The 18,807-nt window shown below is 37.0% G+C and overlaps 1 protein-coding gene across 1 annotated transcript in view; it reads left to right on the forward strand.

Annotated features, from left to right (window-relative positions):
• Positions 1–10,193, forward strand: part of ST8SIA4 (ST8 alpha-N-acetyl-neuraminide alpha-2,8-sialyltransferase 4) — a 102,391-nt gene extending 92,198 nt beyond the window's left edge. Inside the window, exon 5 of the mRNA XM_007448015.1 lies at positions 5,966–10,193. Within this exon, the coding sequence (XP_007448077.1) occupies positions 5,966–6,248 (283 nt within the window). The 3' untranslated portion in view covers positions 6,249–10,193. The remainder of the gene's footprint in view (positions 1–5,965) is intronic.
• Positions 10,194–18,807: the final 8,614 nt, after the last annotated feature.

Here is an 18,807-nt window from a genome sequence, read left to right on the forward strand (position 1 = left end):
TATTTCTGATCTGATATTTATGATTTCTTTCCTTCTGCTAACTTAGGGTTTTTTTTGTTCTTCTTTCTCTAATTGCTTTAGGTGTAAGGTTAGGTTGTTTATTTGAGATGTTTCTTGTTTCTTAACGTAGGATTGTATTGCTATAAACTTCCCTCTTAGAACTGCTTTTGCTGTATCCCAAAGGATTTGGGTCATCGTGTTTTCATTGTCATTTGTTTCTAGGTATTTTTTGATTTCTTCTTTGATTTCTTTAGTGATCTCTTGGTTACTAAGTAGTGTATTGTTTAGCCTCCATGTGTTTGTTTTTTTTACTGTTTTTTTCCTGTCATTGATATCTAGTCTCATAGCATTGTGTTCAGAAAAGATACTTGATACGATTTCAATTTTCATAAATTTACCAAGGCTTGATTTGTGACCCAAGATATGATCTATCCCGGAAAATGTTCCATGAGCACTTGAGAAGAATGTGTTTTCTTTTGTTTTTGGATAGAATGTCCTATAAATATCAATTAAGTCCATCTTGTTTAATGTATCATTTAAAGCTTGTGTTTCCTTATTTATTTTCATTTTGGATGATCTGTCCATTGATGAAAGAGGGGTGTTACAGTCCCTTACTCTGATTGTGTTATTGTCAATTTCCCCGTTTATAGCTGTTAGTATTTGCCTTATGTATTGAGGTACTCCTATGTTGGGTGCATAAATATTTACCATTGTTATTTCTTCTTCTTGGATCCATCCCTTGATCATTATGTAGTGTCCTACGTTGTCTCTTGTAATAGTCTTTATTTTAAAGTCTATTTTGTCTGATATGAGAATTGCTACTCCAACTTTCTTTTGGTTTCCATTTGCATGGAATATCTTTTTCCATCCCCTCATTTTCAGTTTGTATGTGTCGCTAGGTCTGAATTGGTCTCTTGTAGACAGCATATATATGGGTCTTGTTTTTGTATCCATTCAATCTATGTCTCTTGGTTGGAGCATTTAATCCATTTACATTTAAGGTAATTATCGATATGTATGTTCCTATTCCCATTTTCTAAATTGTTTTGGGTTCGTTATTATAGGACTTTTCCTTCTCTTGTGTTTTTGTCTAGGGAAGTTCCTTTAGCATTTGTTGTAAAGCTGGTTTGGTGGTGCTGAACTCTCTCAGCTTTTGCTTGTCTGTAAAGGTTTTAATTTCTCCATCAAATCTGAATGAGATCCTTGCTGGGTAGAGTAATCTTGGTTGTAGGTTTTTCTCCTTCATCACTTTCAGTATGTCCTGCCACACCCTTCTGGCTTACAGAGTTTCTGCTGAAAGATCAGCTGTTAATCTTATGGGGATTCCCTTGTGTGTTACTTGTTGCTTTTCCCTTGATGCTTTTAATATGTTTTCTTTGTATTTAATTTTTGACAGTTTGATTAATATGTGTCTTGACGTGTTTCTCCTTGGATTTATCCTGTATGGGACTCTCTGTGCTTCCTGGACTTGATTAACTATTTCCTTTCCCACATTAGCGAAGTTTTTGACTATAATCTCTTTAAATATTTTCTCAGTCCCTTTCTTTTTCTCTTCTTCTTCTGGGACCCCTATAATTTGAATGTTGGTGCATTTATTGTTGTCCCAGGGGTCTCTGAGAATGTCCTCAATTCTTTTCATTCTTTTTCCTTTATTCTGCTCTGCAGTAATTATTTCCACTATTTTATCTTCCAGGTCACTTATCCATTCTTCTGCCTCAGTTATTCTGCTGTTGATCCCTTCTAGATAAGTTTTAATTTCATTTATTGTGTTGTTCATCATTGTTTGTTTGCTCTTTAGTTCTTCTAGGTCCTTGTTAAACATTTCTTGTATTTTCTGTATTCTATTTCCAAGATTTTGGATCATCTTTACTATAATTATTATGAATTCTTTTTCAGGTAGACACATTTCCTCTTCATTTGTTAGGTCTGGTGGGGGTTTTCCTTGCTCCTTCAATTGCTGTGTGTTTTTCTGATTTCTCATTTTGGTGGGCTGATCCACAGCTGGTGGTGTGTTTTGGGGTGTCTGTGGCCTTATTATGATTTTAGGCAGCCTCTGTGCTAATGGGTGGGGTTGTGTTCCGGTCTTGCTAGTTGTTTGGCATAGGGTGTCCAGCACTGTAGCTTGCTGGTCATTGAGTGAAGCTGGGTCTTGGTGTTGAGATGGAGATCTCTGGGAGATTTTCACCATTTGATATTAGGTGGAGCTGGGAGATCTCTTGTGGACCAGTGTACTGAACTTGGCTCTCCCACCTCAGAGGCACAGCCCTGATGCCTGGCTGGAGCACCAAGAGCCTTTCATCCACACAGCTCATATTAAAAGGGAGAAAAAATACTAAGAAGGAAAGAAAGAAGATAAAATAAAATAAAGTAAAATAAAATAAAATCATTAAAATAAAAAATAATTATTCAGAAAAAATTTTTTAAAGTTAAACAAAAAAACGGACAGACAGAACCCTAGGACAAATGGTAAAAGGAAAGCTATAAAGACAAAATCACACACAGTAGCATACACATACGCACTCACAAACATAGAAAAAGGAAAAAATATATATATGTATCTTTGCTCCCAAAGTCCACCTCCTCAGTTTGGGATGATTCGTTGTCTATCCAGGTATTACACGGATGCAGGGTTCATCACATTGATTGTGGAGATTTAATTCTCTGCTCCCGAGGATGCTGGGAGAAATTTCCCTTTCTCTTCTTTGTTCACACAGCTCCCGGGGTTCAGCTTTGGATTTGGCCCTGCCTCTGCATGTGGGTCACCTGAGGGCATCAGTTCTTTGCTCAGACAGGATGGGGTTAAAGGAGCAGATTCAGGGGCTCTGGCTCACTCAGACGGGGGGAGGGAGGGGTACGGATGTGGGGCGAGCCTTTAGCGGCAGAGGCCGGCATCATGTTGCACCAGCCTGAGGCGCACTGTGCATTCTCCTGGGGAAGTTGTCCCTGGGTCACGGGACTCTGGCAGTGGTGGGCTGCACAGGCTCCCAGGAGGGGAGGTGTGGATAGTGACCTGTGCTCGCACACAGTCTTCTTGGTGGCGGCAGCAGCAGCCTTAGCATCTCATGCTCGTCTCTGGGGTCCGCGCTGATGGCCGCGGCTCACTCTATCTCTTGACCTCCTTTAAGTGGCGCTCTTAGTCCCCTCTTCTCGTGCACCAGGAAACAAAGAGGGAAGAAAAATTCTCTTACCTCTTAGGCAGGTCCAGACTTTTTCCTGGACTCCCTCCCGGCTACCTGTGGCACAGTAACCCCCTTCAGGTTGTATTCACACGGCCAAACCCAGTCCTCTCCCTGGTATCTGACCAAAGCCTGAGCCTCAGCTCCCAGCCCCCGCCCGCCCGTCAAGTGAGCAGACAAGCCTCTCGGGCTGGTGAGTGCCGGTCTGAACCGATCCTCTGTGTGGGAAGCTCTCTGCTTTGCCCGTTGCACCCCTGTTGCTGTGCTCTCTTCCGCGGCTCTGAAGCTTCCCCCTTCCGCCACCTGCAGTCTCCGCCTGCGTAGGGGCTTCCTAGTATGTGGAAACCTTTCCTCCTTCACGGCTCCCTCCCACTGGTGCAGGTCCCGTCCCTATCCTTTTGTCTCTGTTTATTCTTTTTTCTTTTGCCCTACCCAGGTACGTGGGGAGTTTCTTGCCTTTTGGGAGGTCTGAGGTCTTCTGCCAGCGTTCAGTAGGTGTTCTGTAGGAGTTGTTCCATGTGTAGATGTATTTCTGATGTATCTGTGGGGAGGAAGGTGATCACCATGTCTTACTCTTCCGCCATCTTGAAGCTCCTCTCTCCTTATGTTTTTTTAATTTCAGAGAATGTTACTACTTATGACGGTAGTTCTTGACCTGCTTTAAGGTTTTATTTCAATTTATCTGTTAAATATCGATGCCATTTGTTAAGGCCTATTTTCCTCTGATTTCTTTTTAGAAATCAATAGAGGCATTTATTTTGCATTGTTTCTCCAAAAACGTCCTCACAAATGGGTAGTTTATTTTTCTTTGAAATTATTCAAACTGTTATAAGCCAAACATCACAAAGCTTATTTATAATGTGATCTTGTAATTACATATAATGTGACCTTGGAGTACCATACAAATGATATAGCATTACTTTATATTCTCCTAGCTATTTTTTCCCCACTTTAGAAATAAGATAATTCAGCATGACTTTCATGCTGCCAAACTATTTCCAATAATTGACATTCCCTGATGGAAATAATCATTTTTTTGACTATGAATTTGCTTCACTCACTTTAAAAATTTATAAATAAATGCACTTTTTTAAACTAACCAACTGCCTCAGCTGTCATTTGTAACCACACACAAATCATGCTCACAAAACTTTCCTATAATAACCATTTCATGTTAAGAACACCTGCTTTCTCAGAGCTGAGAGAGCTTCAGGCTGTATCAAAGTTTCTTCAAAGCCTTCAGACTGTGGTTTTACTATTCTCCTTGCATGAAATCTATGTCTGTGATTTCTTCAAGATGCTAACAATATACGTGCTATGGCTTTTGCTCATACCTTTGGGTTATGAGAAAATTCTTAGATGTTCTTCTCTAACAATTCCTTGTGAATCCTCTTTAACTGAGAATATGCTTTCTCAAAACACTTGTGATAACAAAAGGCTCATAATGCATTTCACATTGCTCACAACATTTAGCACATGGCCTTCACCCAAGAAGAAAAATTAAAAATGTGAAAGGTCAAACCTGGTTCAAAGGAAGGGTGAAAAAGAAGGAAAAAAATAAACAGGAATAATAATGGTTAAGTATATTTTTCCTTCTTTGGATGTTTGTAGGGAGGTTTGAATATTTCTTTAACCAAATGAAATAAAACAGAATTTGGCTTTTTTCATATTCAGTAGTCTACATGTATTTGATCCAGCCTGGGAAGCTTCATAAATTTTTTGTTTTTAAGAAAAAGGAAATAATATTATGTAAAATCTGAGGCAAGTATTTAAGCACAGCAACGACCAGAATTGAACAATCTTCCCCTCATATTTGGATCACCAGGTATATATTTCCCTGAATAGGAGATAATAAAAACAAAAATAAAAAGACCAAACAATTTATTAACTTTATTTATAACTGTACAACTTTGAATGTCAGAGAAAATCCACGCTCTTCTTAACTTGTAGCTGATTCCACATAAGATAATGAATGTGCCAAGAAGTATTGGCCACCTCCTTCCCTGCCAGAGGTAATGATTAAGTTGTGAGTGTGCATGTTTTTCAGGTGAAGAAAGTTTGGCAACAGTGGTGGATCAAACATTTTGGAGTATTTTATTGCCCTTTTTAATGAATAGTATAAAATACTTATCAGCATTGAAATATGTTTGCCTATCTAACAAAATTTTAAATGGCATAAGTGGTGAACTATTTACAAATATTTGTTATTTGTGTTATGTTGTTCTGCAGGTTGAGGCAATATTCTTAATTAGCTTTAGTAAAATGTGACTTAGAAATTGGAGTTGAATAAGTCTGTTAGTATAATACAGGCAAAGCATTTATTTGTTTGGATTTTTAATTGAAATATTAAAGATTTTGAAAACCTATAGGCATAGTTTCAAATCCTCTTTTTCTAAGAAAATTACTTAATCACTGCCCAATTACTGTACCTTTTGCAGTCATATTTAACCCTTTCTGAGAAGATTCTACTCTGTAGGTTATATAAATGTTTTGTTCTAGTTCATTTTGAATACAAGATTCCACAGTAATATTTACCCACATTCCAGGTCCCTTGGCTATTCATATGACCGCAAAATAAGCAAGAAAATAAAGGATAAGAAAGATAAAATAAATGCATTCAACTTTCTAAATGCTTAAGAAATATATTATTTCTTCAGCAGTCTTTTGAATGTCATTCATACAGTTACTTTTCAAATTTCATTTACTTTAATTATACACAGTGTACTTGCTATAGGGTATGTTGAACATTTCTCTAAATTCTTCTCTTGTGTGTATGTTTTTTTCCCCAGTTACTGGCTGACAAACAAAGTTCCCATCAAAAGACCCAGCACAGGTCTGCTCATGTATACCCTAGCCACAAGATTCTGTGATGAAATTCACCTGTATGGATTCTGGCCATTCCCTAAGGATCTGAATGGAAAAGCTGTCAAATATCATTACTATGATGACTTAAAATACAGGTACTTTTCCAACGCAAGCCCTCATAGAATGCCATTAGAATTCAAAACATTAAATGTGCTACATAATAGAGGAGCTCTGAAACTGACAACAGGAAAGTGCATAAAGCAATAAAGCACATCTGAAACATACAGACAGACTGAATATGCACTTCTTTTCTGAAGATGCTTCCTAAGATTTGAAAACAGGATCCAAAACAAGACTGGGTTTCAGCATCCACCACTTATCTGAAAGGTGATAAAGGACGTTCATGAGAAATGCACTACCAACTGATGAAATACCTGCAAAGTGCTCTGAAAATTAAGTATTTTGACTTCAAGGGTCCTAGTAAGTGCCACTTCCACTAAGAACACAGTTTGAATGTATAATCAGTAGTGTTTACAAGATCCAACAATGCACTCATCATTAGTTAATGAAGCAAAAATGTTCATCACTGTTGGGCTGCCACTGCAACGCCAAGCACATGAGAAGAGGAACCCAGGAACACAACTCAGCCCTTGGGGAAACTGAACCGTCCTGTCAGCAGAAATCAAAATGGAAACAGCTTGAGCAGTGAAATCCGTAAGATTAAATAACTCAAATAAATGCCTTCAGTCAGGATTCTGAGTCTGATCATGAACTTTTATGTTTTTGTTTCTGTTCTGTTTGCCTTCTGGAATCTCTTTCGGTTTGGGTATTGGGGTGCTTCAAAAATCCTTCTGAGATAAAAATGAATGAGATAAATAACCTTCAAGTGATCATTTTTAAAGTTCTTGTATTTTTAAAGGGTTATCACACAATGACTTTGTAAAAAAAGTTTTATTTTGCACAATTCTAAACCTCCAGATTTTTTCCCAACAGTGTAGAAGGTACCAGATAAACTGTATCACTCAGTAATTTTGAGCCATTCTAAAGGAAAGATAAACTTTGTCATTTGAGATGGTAAAATTAGCAGGAAAAAAATGTTCTTTTGGTACCAAAGATTATACTGATGTGTCTACACAACAAACCATTTTCCTTTCATGAAAATAACATATTAATATATTATTATGCTACTAAAGCAAAAGTTGTCTCTAGGTATTTTAAATTTTCCAAATTCAAACTTTTTTTTATTTGAAGGAAGGTTCCACAGCTTTTACACTTCATAACGATTTTGTGGAAGCATTTTGCCCATTAGAATAAATGTTTGATAGGGCTGAAATGTGACTTTTCTTTGATATCCCCCTTGTTATTCATATGGAAAGGTTGGCATGCTCTCTAGATTATTGTTAAATTTTCTTAGAGCAGAAATAATATGATTAATAGAGTATTGTTTTCATCACGGAGATGATTAACTTTAAGAGGTTTAACAATGAAACTGTACATCAGTATTTTGCACTTCAGATTAATTAAATTGACCAATATTTTTTCTATAGTTAAATTTATTCACATTATCACATTAATGTGTTTTCAGAGAAACACATGAAATTCTTTATAAAGTGATTTTTAAACATTTTAACACATAATAGAATTGACCAATAGGCCAATTTCTGGTAATTACTATGCTGGTAGGTAATTCTGATGGTAAATTGTTTCTTTAGAAAGCAGATACTGCGTTCCCATTTCTACTCTTGACCTGAAACAACATAGATTACTTCTTGTTTCTTAGGGAAGGCAGTCTGAGAAAAGAAGAAATAGCATGAGGAATATGTATGTTTTGTTTCTTAGGGAAGGCCGTCTGAAAAAGAATGAATAGCATAAAGAATATATATATATATATATATATATATATATATATATATATATATATGTTATCAAGAAAAAGGATATTCACAGAAACTACAGTTCTCAATATATTAATAATATGTGGTATTCTTTTTTAAAATATGATAGAACCTTGAGATAGAGAAGATTATATTTCCTGAGAATTTATGTGTCTCTAAGAAAACAGAATAGAATCCATAAAATAGAATCCATAAAGACACATAGCTAAAAATGGATAGAATATGATGTACTTTTATCATTGAACCTTTTACCTCTTGGAAGTTTTTAAAGTACTAGATAAATATTTTGAATGTAAAGTTGAAAAGTCTGATTTACCCAATGAATCAAAAGTAGGTAATTACTTAATTTGGACTATTTGCAGACAAGTTGTTTGAGTAGCCTTTAATTTGAATTCAATAAAAATTTTGAAGTCACGAGTAAATTCTTGTAGATAAAATACATGTCAGAACTCATTAAAAGTATGTCTTAAAAAGCAGCAGCAAGGTACCTTGCCATTTTTACTGCATTTTCAACAAATGTGTTTAAACAATTTTAAGGCCACAGCAAAAGCATCCCAGACATTCACTGTTCTGTGCATTGTTTATCTCATAGATGCATTGAGTAGTGCCTTTTTAGCTTCACATTGCTTTGTTACCCTATGCTTTGTGTTCTCTAAATACAGTGCCCAGTTCTGAAAATGCTCAGCATATAAAAAGGGCTTCAGTATCGACTGAGACTACTTTTGTTCATCTCAGGGAACTTTCAATACTCAAGAATGAATTCAATTAAAGGCATTTAGTGTTCAAAGAAAACAAACTGTACAAGACCAATTCATTCCCTGTTGTATACCTTTCCATCTCCCCTTCCCCTTCGCGATCCACTGTGTCCTTCTTACGGGGATAGGGCAAGGAAATCACTGAAGGCTAACAGCAAGAATAAGAAAAAGAATTGAGATTTAACCGATCAGGGGGCAAAAGGGTTAATGATGAAATCAAATTATAAATATATACTTGAAATATCTGGGTTTTTTTTTTCTTTTGTGACTATCATACGTTCACTTCTTTAATATTTTATTTCCTTTTCACGATTTAAACCTGTACCTGGCAATGCTCAGGCAGCTGATTGTGAAATATTCCTGTCTTTTAGAGAACATGGTTGTTACTGTGCTGTTGACATGAAGAGGCCATGGAAACATTTTCATCATTATTACCCAGCCTGTTCTATACTTAAAATTAAGTTGCCGGAATAAAAATAATAAATCAGTAACAGACTTTTCTGGGCAAATCTAATGATTCAGCCCACAGGACTGATGAAATGACTGTGGAAGTTTTTCTGTCTGAAAGAAGGTGCTGGGCATTCAAATGTCTTTATGTATTGTATATCATATGAAATATATATCAGTTGCTAATGGGAATTTCTACATATATGCTTACAGAAACAATTTATTTAAATAATGCTATAGGTAGTGTACATACCAACTAGTTATTAAGCTACTACACAGGAAAATTGTGAACAAAGTAATTTATTTCTAATTGAGCCAGTTAGTCATAATGCACACAGTGTGGTATTTGGTTCATAAAAGAATTGTTTTCATATGGTTATTGTTGGAGTATCTATAATTGTGGAAGGGGTGTAGGAAGAGTTATGTATAGTTAGTTGTTACCTCTACAAGTTTGAGAGTTTCCCCATCAGACATCAATATACCAACATTTGACAGATTGAGCGAGAGAGGGTTATTGTTCCTATTTGATGGAAGAAAATCCAAATAAAGCCCACCTAGAAATAGATATTTTATTATATATGTGTTATAGATATATCTACATAGTACAAATAGACATGTGTGATGCATATATACAATGTTATATATGTGTGTCTGTGTGTATACACACTTAGTCTGTAATATACACACACTAGATTTGTGTTATGCTAATGTCTTCGGGGCCTGCACTGTGAAGCACTCTGGAGAGAAGACCACTTTAGAATAAAGAAGTTATTTTGAAACTTCAGTTGCTAACCTGCTTTAAAGGGATCTATTTATAACTGAATTCTACATTGTTCATACCTAGAGTTACAATAAGGGTCTAGTGTATCCAAATCTTAAAAAAAAAAAAAATGAAAAATGAAAAAAATGTCTTTAAGCTGGCAATGTATTTGAATTGCAGTTTTCAGATTGTGGCTCCAGACTCTGTGTCTCCCCATTTAAGTAGCACTTTTTAATAAATACTGTTTCTTTGTGTAGGCAAAAGCACAAGTGTTTCAAATGTATATAGCAGGGGGGAAAAAAAGAGTTTACAGAGATAGTATTGCTGCACAGGATAATTGCTTCTGAGTATTTCTTACATCATTTGTGGAATTGAAAGATGAGGTTTATTCTGTCAAGTTCATTCTGTTCAACACTGTTTTTCCTTTTGTTTATGTATAGCAATTGGGTGTTACTGTTTTATCATTTGTAAAACTGTAAAATAAATTAAACCCCCATTTTTTTTTCAATTTTTCTCTTATCTCTTATATCTAAGACCTCTGTTCCACTTTACATGTCAACATAAGGTAGTGTAAAGCTTTAACAAGCTTTAGCTAGTGCTTCTGTTTTCCCTCCCCCTCAGCCCCAGCCATTGGCAAATCATTTATTTAAAGTGTATACCTGGCAATATGAACAATATCAAAAGCCCATGAACATCAGGAGATCCTTGACAGTTTTCTGTGTAGTGCATTCTGTTTGTGGTTGAGGGAATGGAGTGTTACACAAGTTACAGTCATTTATATCCAATTTGTATTTCCACTGACTGTTTTCAGTGGGTCACTCCAGCTTCGTGGCTGAAGAAGCCAGTGGCTCCTTACACATTGCACATTCATATGGCTTCCCTGTGACTTGTGATGTTGATCGCTATTACACTCACTTGCTGCTGTTTGCAGTTCATCTTCCAGGGGATGATTCTGAAAACTACATATTTAAATCTTCCATGGCTTTCTAGAACTGGCTAGTCTATGTTTTCAGACTGCACTATTTTCTCCAGAAATTATTAACTTTGTTTTCATGAGGTCACTTTTAACCTTTTGTAATTTTGAAACATTTGCTAGAGACCAACAGTGAACCATTAACAATGGTTGATGAATATCAATCTTATTTGTATTTGCATAATTAACTTTTACTTTCAAAAATCCATATACAGTGGGGAATCCCTTTTTATTCTTGGTATATAATCAGACCTCATCATGAGCCTGTGAGATGCAAGCTATAATATCCCATTTTTATAGATGTGAGATTATGTGATTTGCTGAAGATCACAAAGCTCAGAAGTGAGAAAACAAGGATTTGAATCCAAGTGGTCTGTCTGACTTCAGCGTCCACCTCCTTAATGATCAGATTTTTTTTTGTTTTTTTTGTGGTACGCGGGCCTCTCACTGTTGTAGCCTCTCTCGTTGCGGAGCACAGACTCCGGACGCGCAGGCTCAGCGGCCATGGCTCACGGACCCAGCCGCTCCACGGCATGTGGGATCCTCCCGGACCGGGGCAGGAACCCGTGTCCCCTGCATCGGCAGGTGGACTCTCAACCACTGCGCCACCAGGGAAGCCCAATGATCAGATTTTGGTGCCAATACTTTTTAACCGGCAAGAAGTTTCCTGGGAAACTTAGTTTGCAAATAAGTCATTATTTATGGAGCACAGATTAAAAGTTGAGGTAAGTCTATAGGCAGGGTATATAACATAGACTTTGGGGCAGTCTAATAAGTGAAAAACAAACGATTATCTCTAATAACAAGAAGAACTGTGCCTTCCAGGGCAGTGTCTCCTGGATTGTGCTGCATAAACACTGATAATTCTTGCTCCAAACTCTTCCTGTATTTTTTTCATGCAAGCTGGATTACTTGTTATGTTAGAATCTGACTTTATGTACTACAAAATTTATCATACTGCAGTTATTTTAGAGTCTAATTATGAGATTTCTATACAAACATTTTAATTGAATCTGGGTGTTTCATCTCCATTAGCAATTTAGCATTAGATGATATTTACAGAAATATCTTAAGGTTGAAATTCTGCAGATGACTAAGTTCATCCATTTTATATTGATTTTTTATTTTACTAGTTTCCTTTTTTTCCTGAGAATGGAAGTAACCTAATCTCCAAATAAAGGAGCAGTTTAATGATTTCCCCTATATACTGGCTTCATCATGCATGAGTTCATGAAAGCAAAACAAATAAGTAAATAAATACTCTCAGATAGAATGCTATAAGTATTATTCAATCCATTCTTAAAAGATAGATTTCTGTCACTTAGGTACTTAATTTCTGGAATCTCAATCAATAAATTATGTGAAAGAATCTAATGCTAACATAAATATCTCTTTTAAAAATATTTTTGCTTCCAGATTGCTGATTTCTGACTCAGTCCCCAAAGTGGAATCTCTCAAGTGAACACAAGAGAACACTGGTCTGGGACATGCTCCACAAAAATGTGCTCAGTGGATGCCAACTCTGTATATCTCTTCCTTGGAGATTCAGAAAATACATTAACATAGAAAAAGATCAGAGAAATCTTGAGATAAAGAGAGATATTTCTATTGTTTAAAATGTCATGGATAATTTTGTATATAATTTCCATTAAGTATGAAATTATGTTCTTCAGAACAGATTTTGGATAACACTTCTGAATACAGCAAACAACACAAAAGAAGAGAACAGATAAGAAGCTTCAGTTAGAAAGGTCGATGCTTACTTTATTCAGTGTTTTCTTTTCCCACAGGCCAAAATATTTTTTGAATAATATTTTCAAATAGGAAAATATTTTAAACATATATTTATTCTCTAAACTTTTTACATTAATTTTTACAGTAACAATTACTCTCTTTTCTAAAATAGTAATCATACCATGACTACATTCCTAACAGTAGTCCCAAACCTAAACTTTATTGCTTATACTGGGCAATACACAAATTAGTTAGCTTTAAAACATTAATAGCACAGGAAGGAAAAAACATGCTATGAGGTGCTAATTTGCATTTTCCAGAACAACTCAGTGTATTATAGTAAGCTGTGTCTCTGCTGTCTGTCCAGTCCAGCTTCCTTCATTCCAGCCTCCATCACCACACAGATGGGCTGTCTATAAGCACATCTGCCAGTGCTGCCAAAATGTAAACACACTCAGCTGGTAGCAGATGTTTTCCAGGAAAGATCACTACCACCAGAGTTGTGCTGCTTTGGATTCTGTGTTCGTCCATCTCAGTGATTTGGGCAGACGGTCATTGTGTTCAAATAGATCGTTTGCCTCTCAGGTAGAGAACAATAACAGGGTAGATGCAGGCTCCAATGTGTAATATTTACCATGTACATATATGAAGAAATGTTTCTGAAGGCTCTCCTAACAAGTCAAGGTTTTTCTTCTTTAAAATACGGACTTTTATTTTAAGACTGTATTTGCTGAGCTCTCAAAGGTAAAACATAGGCTTAGTAAAAGTACGAATACTTTCTGCTTTTCTACAGACATTGTAATTGTTAGTGTTCTTGTGAGTTGTTAGAATAATCATCTGTATTCATGGTTCACAGTCCTACTCTTTATCAATATACTGGGCATTCATTTATGGGGTAATTTTATTTAATTCTATAGACACTGATGGCATGTTTTCTTATGTGAGTTTATCAATTCTTTTAATATGTATGTGCAAATCTTGATGGCATGTAAAATCTAAAAATAATTTATCTTATAAAATGGTTACATTTATTCAACTTTTGTAAAGTAATACTACCTATTAGGCAGTATTATGAAACATGAGGAATACCTTTTCTAATGGTTATAAAATTTTAGATGAAAGAGACAAACATGAAGATAAATAATCATATCCTTTGGTGGTAAGTGCTCTATTCCTAGAGTATCCAGAGAGTTAGGGCAGCACAGAAGGGGCCAGGCAGAGAACAAGGCTACTTTGAAGGTGATTCGTAGTCAGGTGGTAAAATCAAGACAAACAATACTCCATTAACACAGAAGACCCAGTGGGGTTTTTTTTGTTGTTTTTTCTTTTTTCGTTTTTATAATCTAATGAGTAGGGTTTGAGAAACTATTATCCTAAAAAACTGAAATATTAAACAATCCCTGCTTATGGAATTTACACAATTTCCACCCCATTCCTGACCATACTTCCCCAGAATCATTGTTGAATTACAAGTTTTAAATAAAGCTGAAATTCACCCTAAACCAAGCACTTACTACCAAGACCAAGTAACCGCAGACCTATTGAAATTATCCACTATACAAAACCCTCCACTTCCAAATGTCTCTGTCTTAATATTTACTTTGTATTTCCAACTTGAAGGAATGCACATAAAAGAAAGCATCTTGTGCTTACTTCCAAGTAATGACTTTTTAAAGTGATTTATTTCTGTCACTTCAATACATGTTTCCAAATTACCATGACTTTTAAGTTTGATTTTGTGATGATTCCAGAATATGAAAATCCATTTGCCCAAACTTTCCAAGATGTGGAATGGGAACCTTCTAATACTACTTCTCATTCGATGACCATGCCTTCTCTCTTCTCTGTGGGCTCCTTTTTTTATGTCCTTACCTAAAACGTGTTTCGGTAAGATTTTTCTTGTCTTCTTTTATCACCACACCTCTAGAGATCTTATCAATTCCAATGCTTTGTAAAGTGGCAGATGTATGGCCATGTGGAGATAATAAAATTAAGGAATCTATTCATAGAAAAATGTGCATATGTATGTCATATTCACAGTATAGGTTCCTTTTAAAACACAACTCAAAGGGGTTTTAATGTAAATAGTCTATAGGGCAAATGCTTCCAGGAAGCAGAAGTGTGGAACCAGGGTACCATAGACTGAATATATGTGTCCCTCTAAAATTCCTATGTTGAAACCCAATCCACAATGTCATGGTATGTGGAGGGCCTCTGGGAGGTGATGAGGTCATGAGGGTGGAGTCCTCATGGATGAGATTAGTGTCATAATAGAAGAGACCTGAGAGAGCTCCCTCACTTCCTACACCATGTGAGGACACAGCAAGGAGATGGCTGTTTTTGAACCAGGAAGCAGACCATCAAACCACACACCAATCTGCTGGTGGTTTAATCTTGGACTTCCCAGTCTCCAGAACTGTGAGAAATAAATGTCTGTTGTTTATAAGCCACCTAGTCTATTATATTTTGTTATAGCATATTGAGTGGGCTAAAACATGGGGAAAGTGTAACAGTAAAGGAGAGAAAGCCTATATAAAGATATGTTTTCAAACTGACTGCTTCTGTGAATACTGAGTGTGCAATCCCACTTGGACTATCTGAGGAAATTTATGATAAGGATCTCAGGATTCAAGGGGTGTAAAGAGGAAGCAATTACCCATCAGATCCTACCTTCCATTGAGAGTTTCTTTATGAGTCATAAATTCCCTGAACTTCTGAGTTGCACATATGAATTCTAAGCTAGCTCCCACAGGTGTCCCAAAGCATATGCTAGAAAAGCACCCAAGGAGCATGCAAGGAGGACAATGCACACTTGACATGTCTGCACAATATTGTTTGCTGAATTAGTGACTGAAATGAGAGGTGAGGCAGAGAAGAAATGAGATACTACACAAGGTGTTTACTATAGTCCTTCCAGGGCACCATTTGCATGGGCTTGGGCCCTCCATTAATTCCAATCCATAACCAACTCTCCAAATTGTTAGTTGGCTGTAAACTTTACAGAAGAATTTATACATGAGAATTAGTTTGGCAGCTATAGTCCCATTATCTGTAAATCATTCCACGTCATAATTGGTATTCATCATCTTCTTTCCCAGAGCTCCCTCACTACAGCTAGTGTGGGTTTCTTGCCCAATGTGTGACCCAAATCTTCAAGGAGCCTGAGCACTTAGTTGACTTGTCTGTGGCAGACCCTGATTGCTGCAATCATCCACCCAGATTTATTTCTGGGCCCCGAATCACCAAGACACACCCAGTGAATCTTCCTGGTCCCAGATATACCTTCCCCCTTCCCCATCAAATAGCACCCACTCTAACACTTTGTCATGATCAGTGTCAATACTCTGCCAGCATCAGATCCTCTTTCCTTCCTATTGGCTCATTGGCATGAGCAGCCCAATTTGATAAGGCAGTAATTCTAGCTTCCAGTTCATTGAGATCTTTACTGTGTCCCCTGGAAAAACCATTCCCACAGTAGAAATCAAGGCTTATAAGCTAAAAGAGTCTAAACTGTGAGTACATGAAACACAGTTTTCAAAATGGATTGACAAGGGTAATGCGAAGAGGAGCCAATGGTACCTTTATTAGTTGGTTACGAAACTGATGTTCTAGATATTAGGGACACAGCACCAAATATTGGACATTAGTTTAATGGATATTGCACATCTCAAAGAACAGCATACCAAACCTGCTCTGGCTCTGAGCTGTCATTTTACTGAACAGTTAAGAGGTAGTTCCATTACCACATTAGTCTGGCACTTTGTGGTGATAAGGTGTGTAATGAGACAAGTAGATTCCATGGTAAGTCACCCGTTGCCTCACCTTTTTTGCCATAAAATTGTCTTGTTCATATGAGGAAATTTGCAGGATCCCATCCCAATGAATTAGGTATTTTGTAAGAGCCTGGATGGTAGGGTTGGCAGAAGTACTGTATGTAGGAAAGCAAATTCATATCCAAAATTGTGTCAATTCTGGTGGGATTAAATCACCGCCTCCTCCAAGGTTGAAAGGGTCTAATTTCAATATGCTTCCAAATTGTTCAACTTGAGGGCCCGCACTGGTTGCTGCCATTGACAGTTATCCATCCAGCAGTGGCAATAGCTAATCAGCCATAGGGAGAGGGAACCCACATTGTTGGGTCCATGCACAGTTCCATCTCAGCCACCATGGACAATCTGTTCATCGGCCCATTGCACAAACATTGTGCTGGCTGAGAAATGAGCTTACTGACATCAGCAGGATGGGCCATCTTGTTCACCTAGCAGTTGAACATCTCTTCTGTGATAGAGGCTTTATGTCTCTATCATACATTAATATGAGATGCACAACAATCCACAAACTTTGTGCCTTCCCCAAATCCATCTGCATATAATACTCCAGACTTCCTTTTTTTCTGTCTTCCAATCTTTGTCTGTCTAGGTCCCAATTCAACAGAGTGAATGACCAAGGATAGTACTCCCAACTCTGCTCACTGGAAGGATTTTCTCTCACCACTGTCCTGTAGGACCATTCATAGACTGGCTGAAGTGCAGCAGGTGTACATTTTCAGCTTACATCAAGCTATTAAGCTGCCCCATCTGAGAACCAGACCAGAATTTTCCCTCTCTGTCACTTGGTCATAGGGAACTCCCTAAAAGGCCATAGATGTAAGCTGAGGGATAAACAACAGTTCATTAGAAGTAGTTGATATGGGACTTCCCTAGCCGTCCAGTAGTTAAGACTCCACCCTCCCACTTTAGGGGGCTCAAGTTCCATCCCTGGTTGGTGAACTAAGATCCCATATGCTGAGTGACAAGGCCAAAAAATAAATAAATAAAAATAAAGTAGTTGATATGGAATTCTGGGCCACCCAGTGAATTCAGATGGTATACTAACTCCAGTAACAGGTAAAGGGGAAATGGTCATTTTAAGGACAATGGGATTGAATGGCTATTGTTAAGCACCATAACTGATGCCCTAGAAAAACATAATAAAAAGCTACTACTAATTGACAGGCAACTGAAAAGTAATACGAAAGATAAAGAAAGGGACTCCCTGGAAGATCACACAGATGCCTTCTTCTTTTGAAGTCAGAGAAAGCTGAGGACCTGGTCCAAAACTTGATCATCTGACTACCCCAGCTGCAAAGACAGTAAAACTCTCAACCAAGGAAGCCTGTTTTTATCAAAATCAGGGCCCTGGTTGGGAAAAACATCAGGGACACATAGGTTGATGTCTCCCAAAATATTGAACGCATAGATTTTCCTGAACCACTTTTGAAGTGTTCAGTAGCAACATAGAGCTAATGACTATTGACTTGGAGAGCACAGCTCCCCACAGTCCTACTTTGATAAATTGTGGGGGACTTTCACAGTCAATAATTGGGTTGTGTCTATTCAGGAAGGATCCCAAGGCTATAGACAAAAGGCCTGGCCTGGCCTGGCCTGGCTCTTGCACTTGCTGTGAAATCTCTGCTTTTCAAACTATCTGTTAACCAGAGAGAATAATCATACCCTCGTATAGACAGACACCTAGATACACTAAGATGTGATAATTAATAGAAAATAATTTTACTGGCAAGAAGAATTTGTGATGTACTTACTGAGGGCACTAGATATTAGAAATGTTGCCAAGGAACTAATTTCTCATAACAAATAACCTTATTTGTTAATAGAAACCTTAACATATATATTAACGTATGTTCATAACAAAATAAAATATAGAACCCTTGATTTCCCATGATAATTTTACTGCATGTTTATATCACTAAATCATATATGGTTTATTGTGCATGGTTTTAATCTGAGTAAAAGTAGAATCATACTTTATCAATTTACCAATGGATTTTTCTCTAAGCATGATAGGTATGGGCTATATTTATGTCGATGCATGTAGGCACTATTATGAGTTATTTTCACTACTATTTAGTGTTCTATTGTATGCATGTAAATTTTAAAAATCCTATCTGTTGGAATACTCCAATGAAAGAATAATTTTCATATGAAATCCTCCCTCCAGCTTTCCAGATGCAAAGCTGAAATTTCTCTGCCTGTGTCCTGATGTACTCCACATGCCCATCTGTAAGTCTCAAGTCAAAAAGTTCGTTTAACTGCAGGTTGATCCTCCATATAAACATTCCTCTTACCACAAACATTTAATTCCATTCACTCCAAGGAAAAGGGGGTATCTCAAGGAGAAGATGCCCTCAGAGTGACTAGGAGCCTGACTGCATGAAATGATAGCTACTATAGATCTAAATGTGGTTTTCCATCACTCTTTCCTT

Source organism: Lipotes vexillifer, unplaced genomic scaffold (assembly GCF_000442215.2).
Source record: "Lipotes vexillifer unplaced genomic scaffold, Lipotes_vexillifer_v1.1 scaffold1678, whole genome shotgun sequence".
NCBI lineage: Eukaryota > Metazoa > Chordata > Mammalia > Artiodactyla > Lipotidae > Lipotes > Lipotes vexillifer.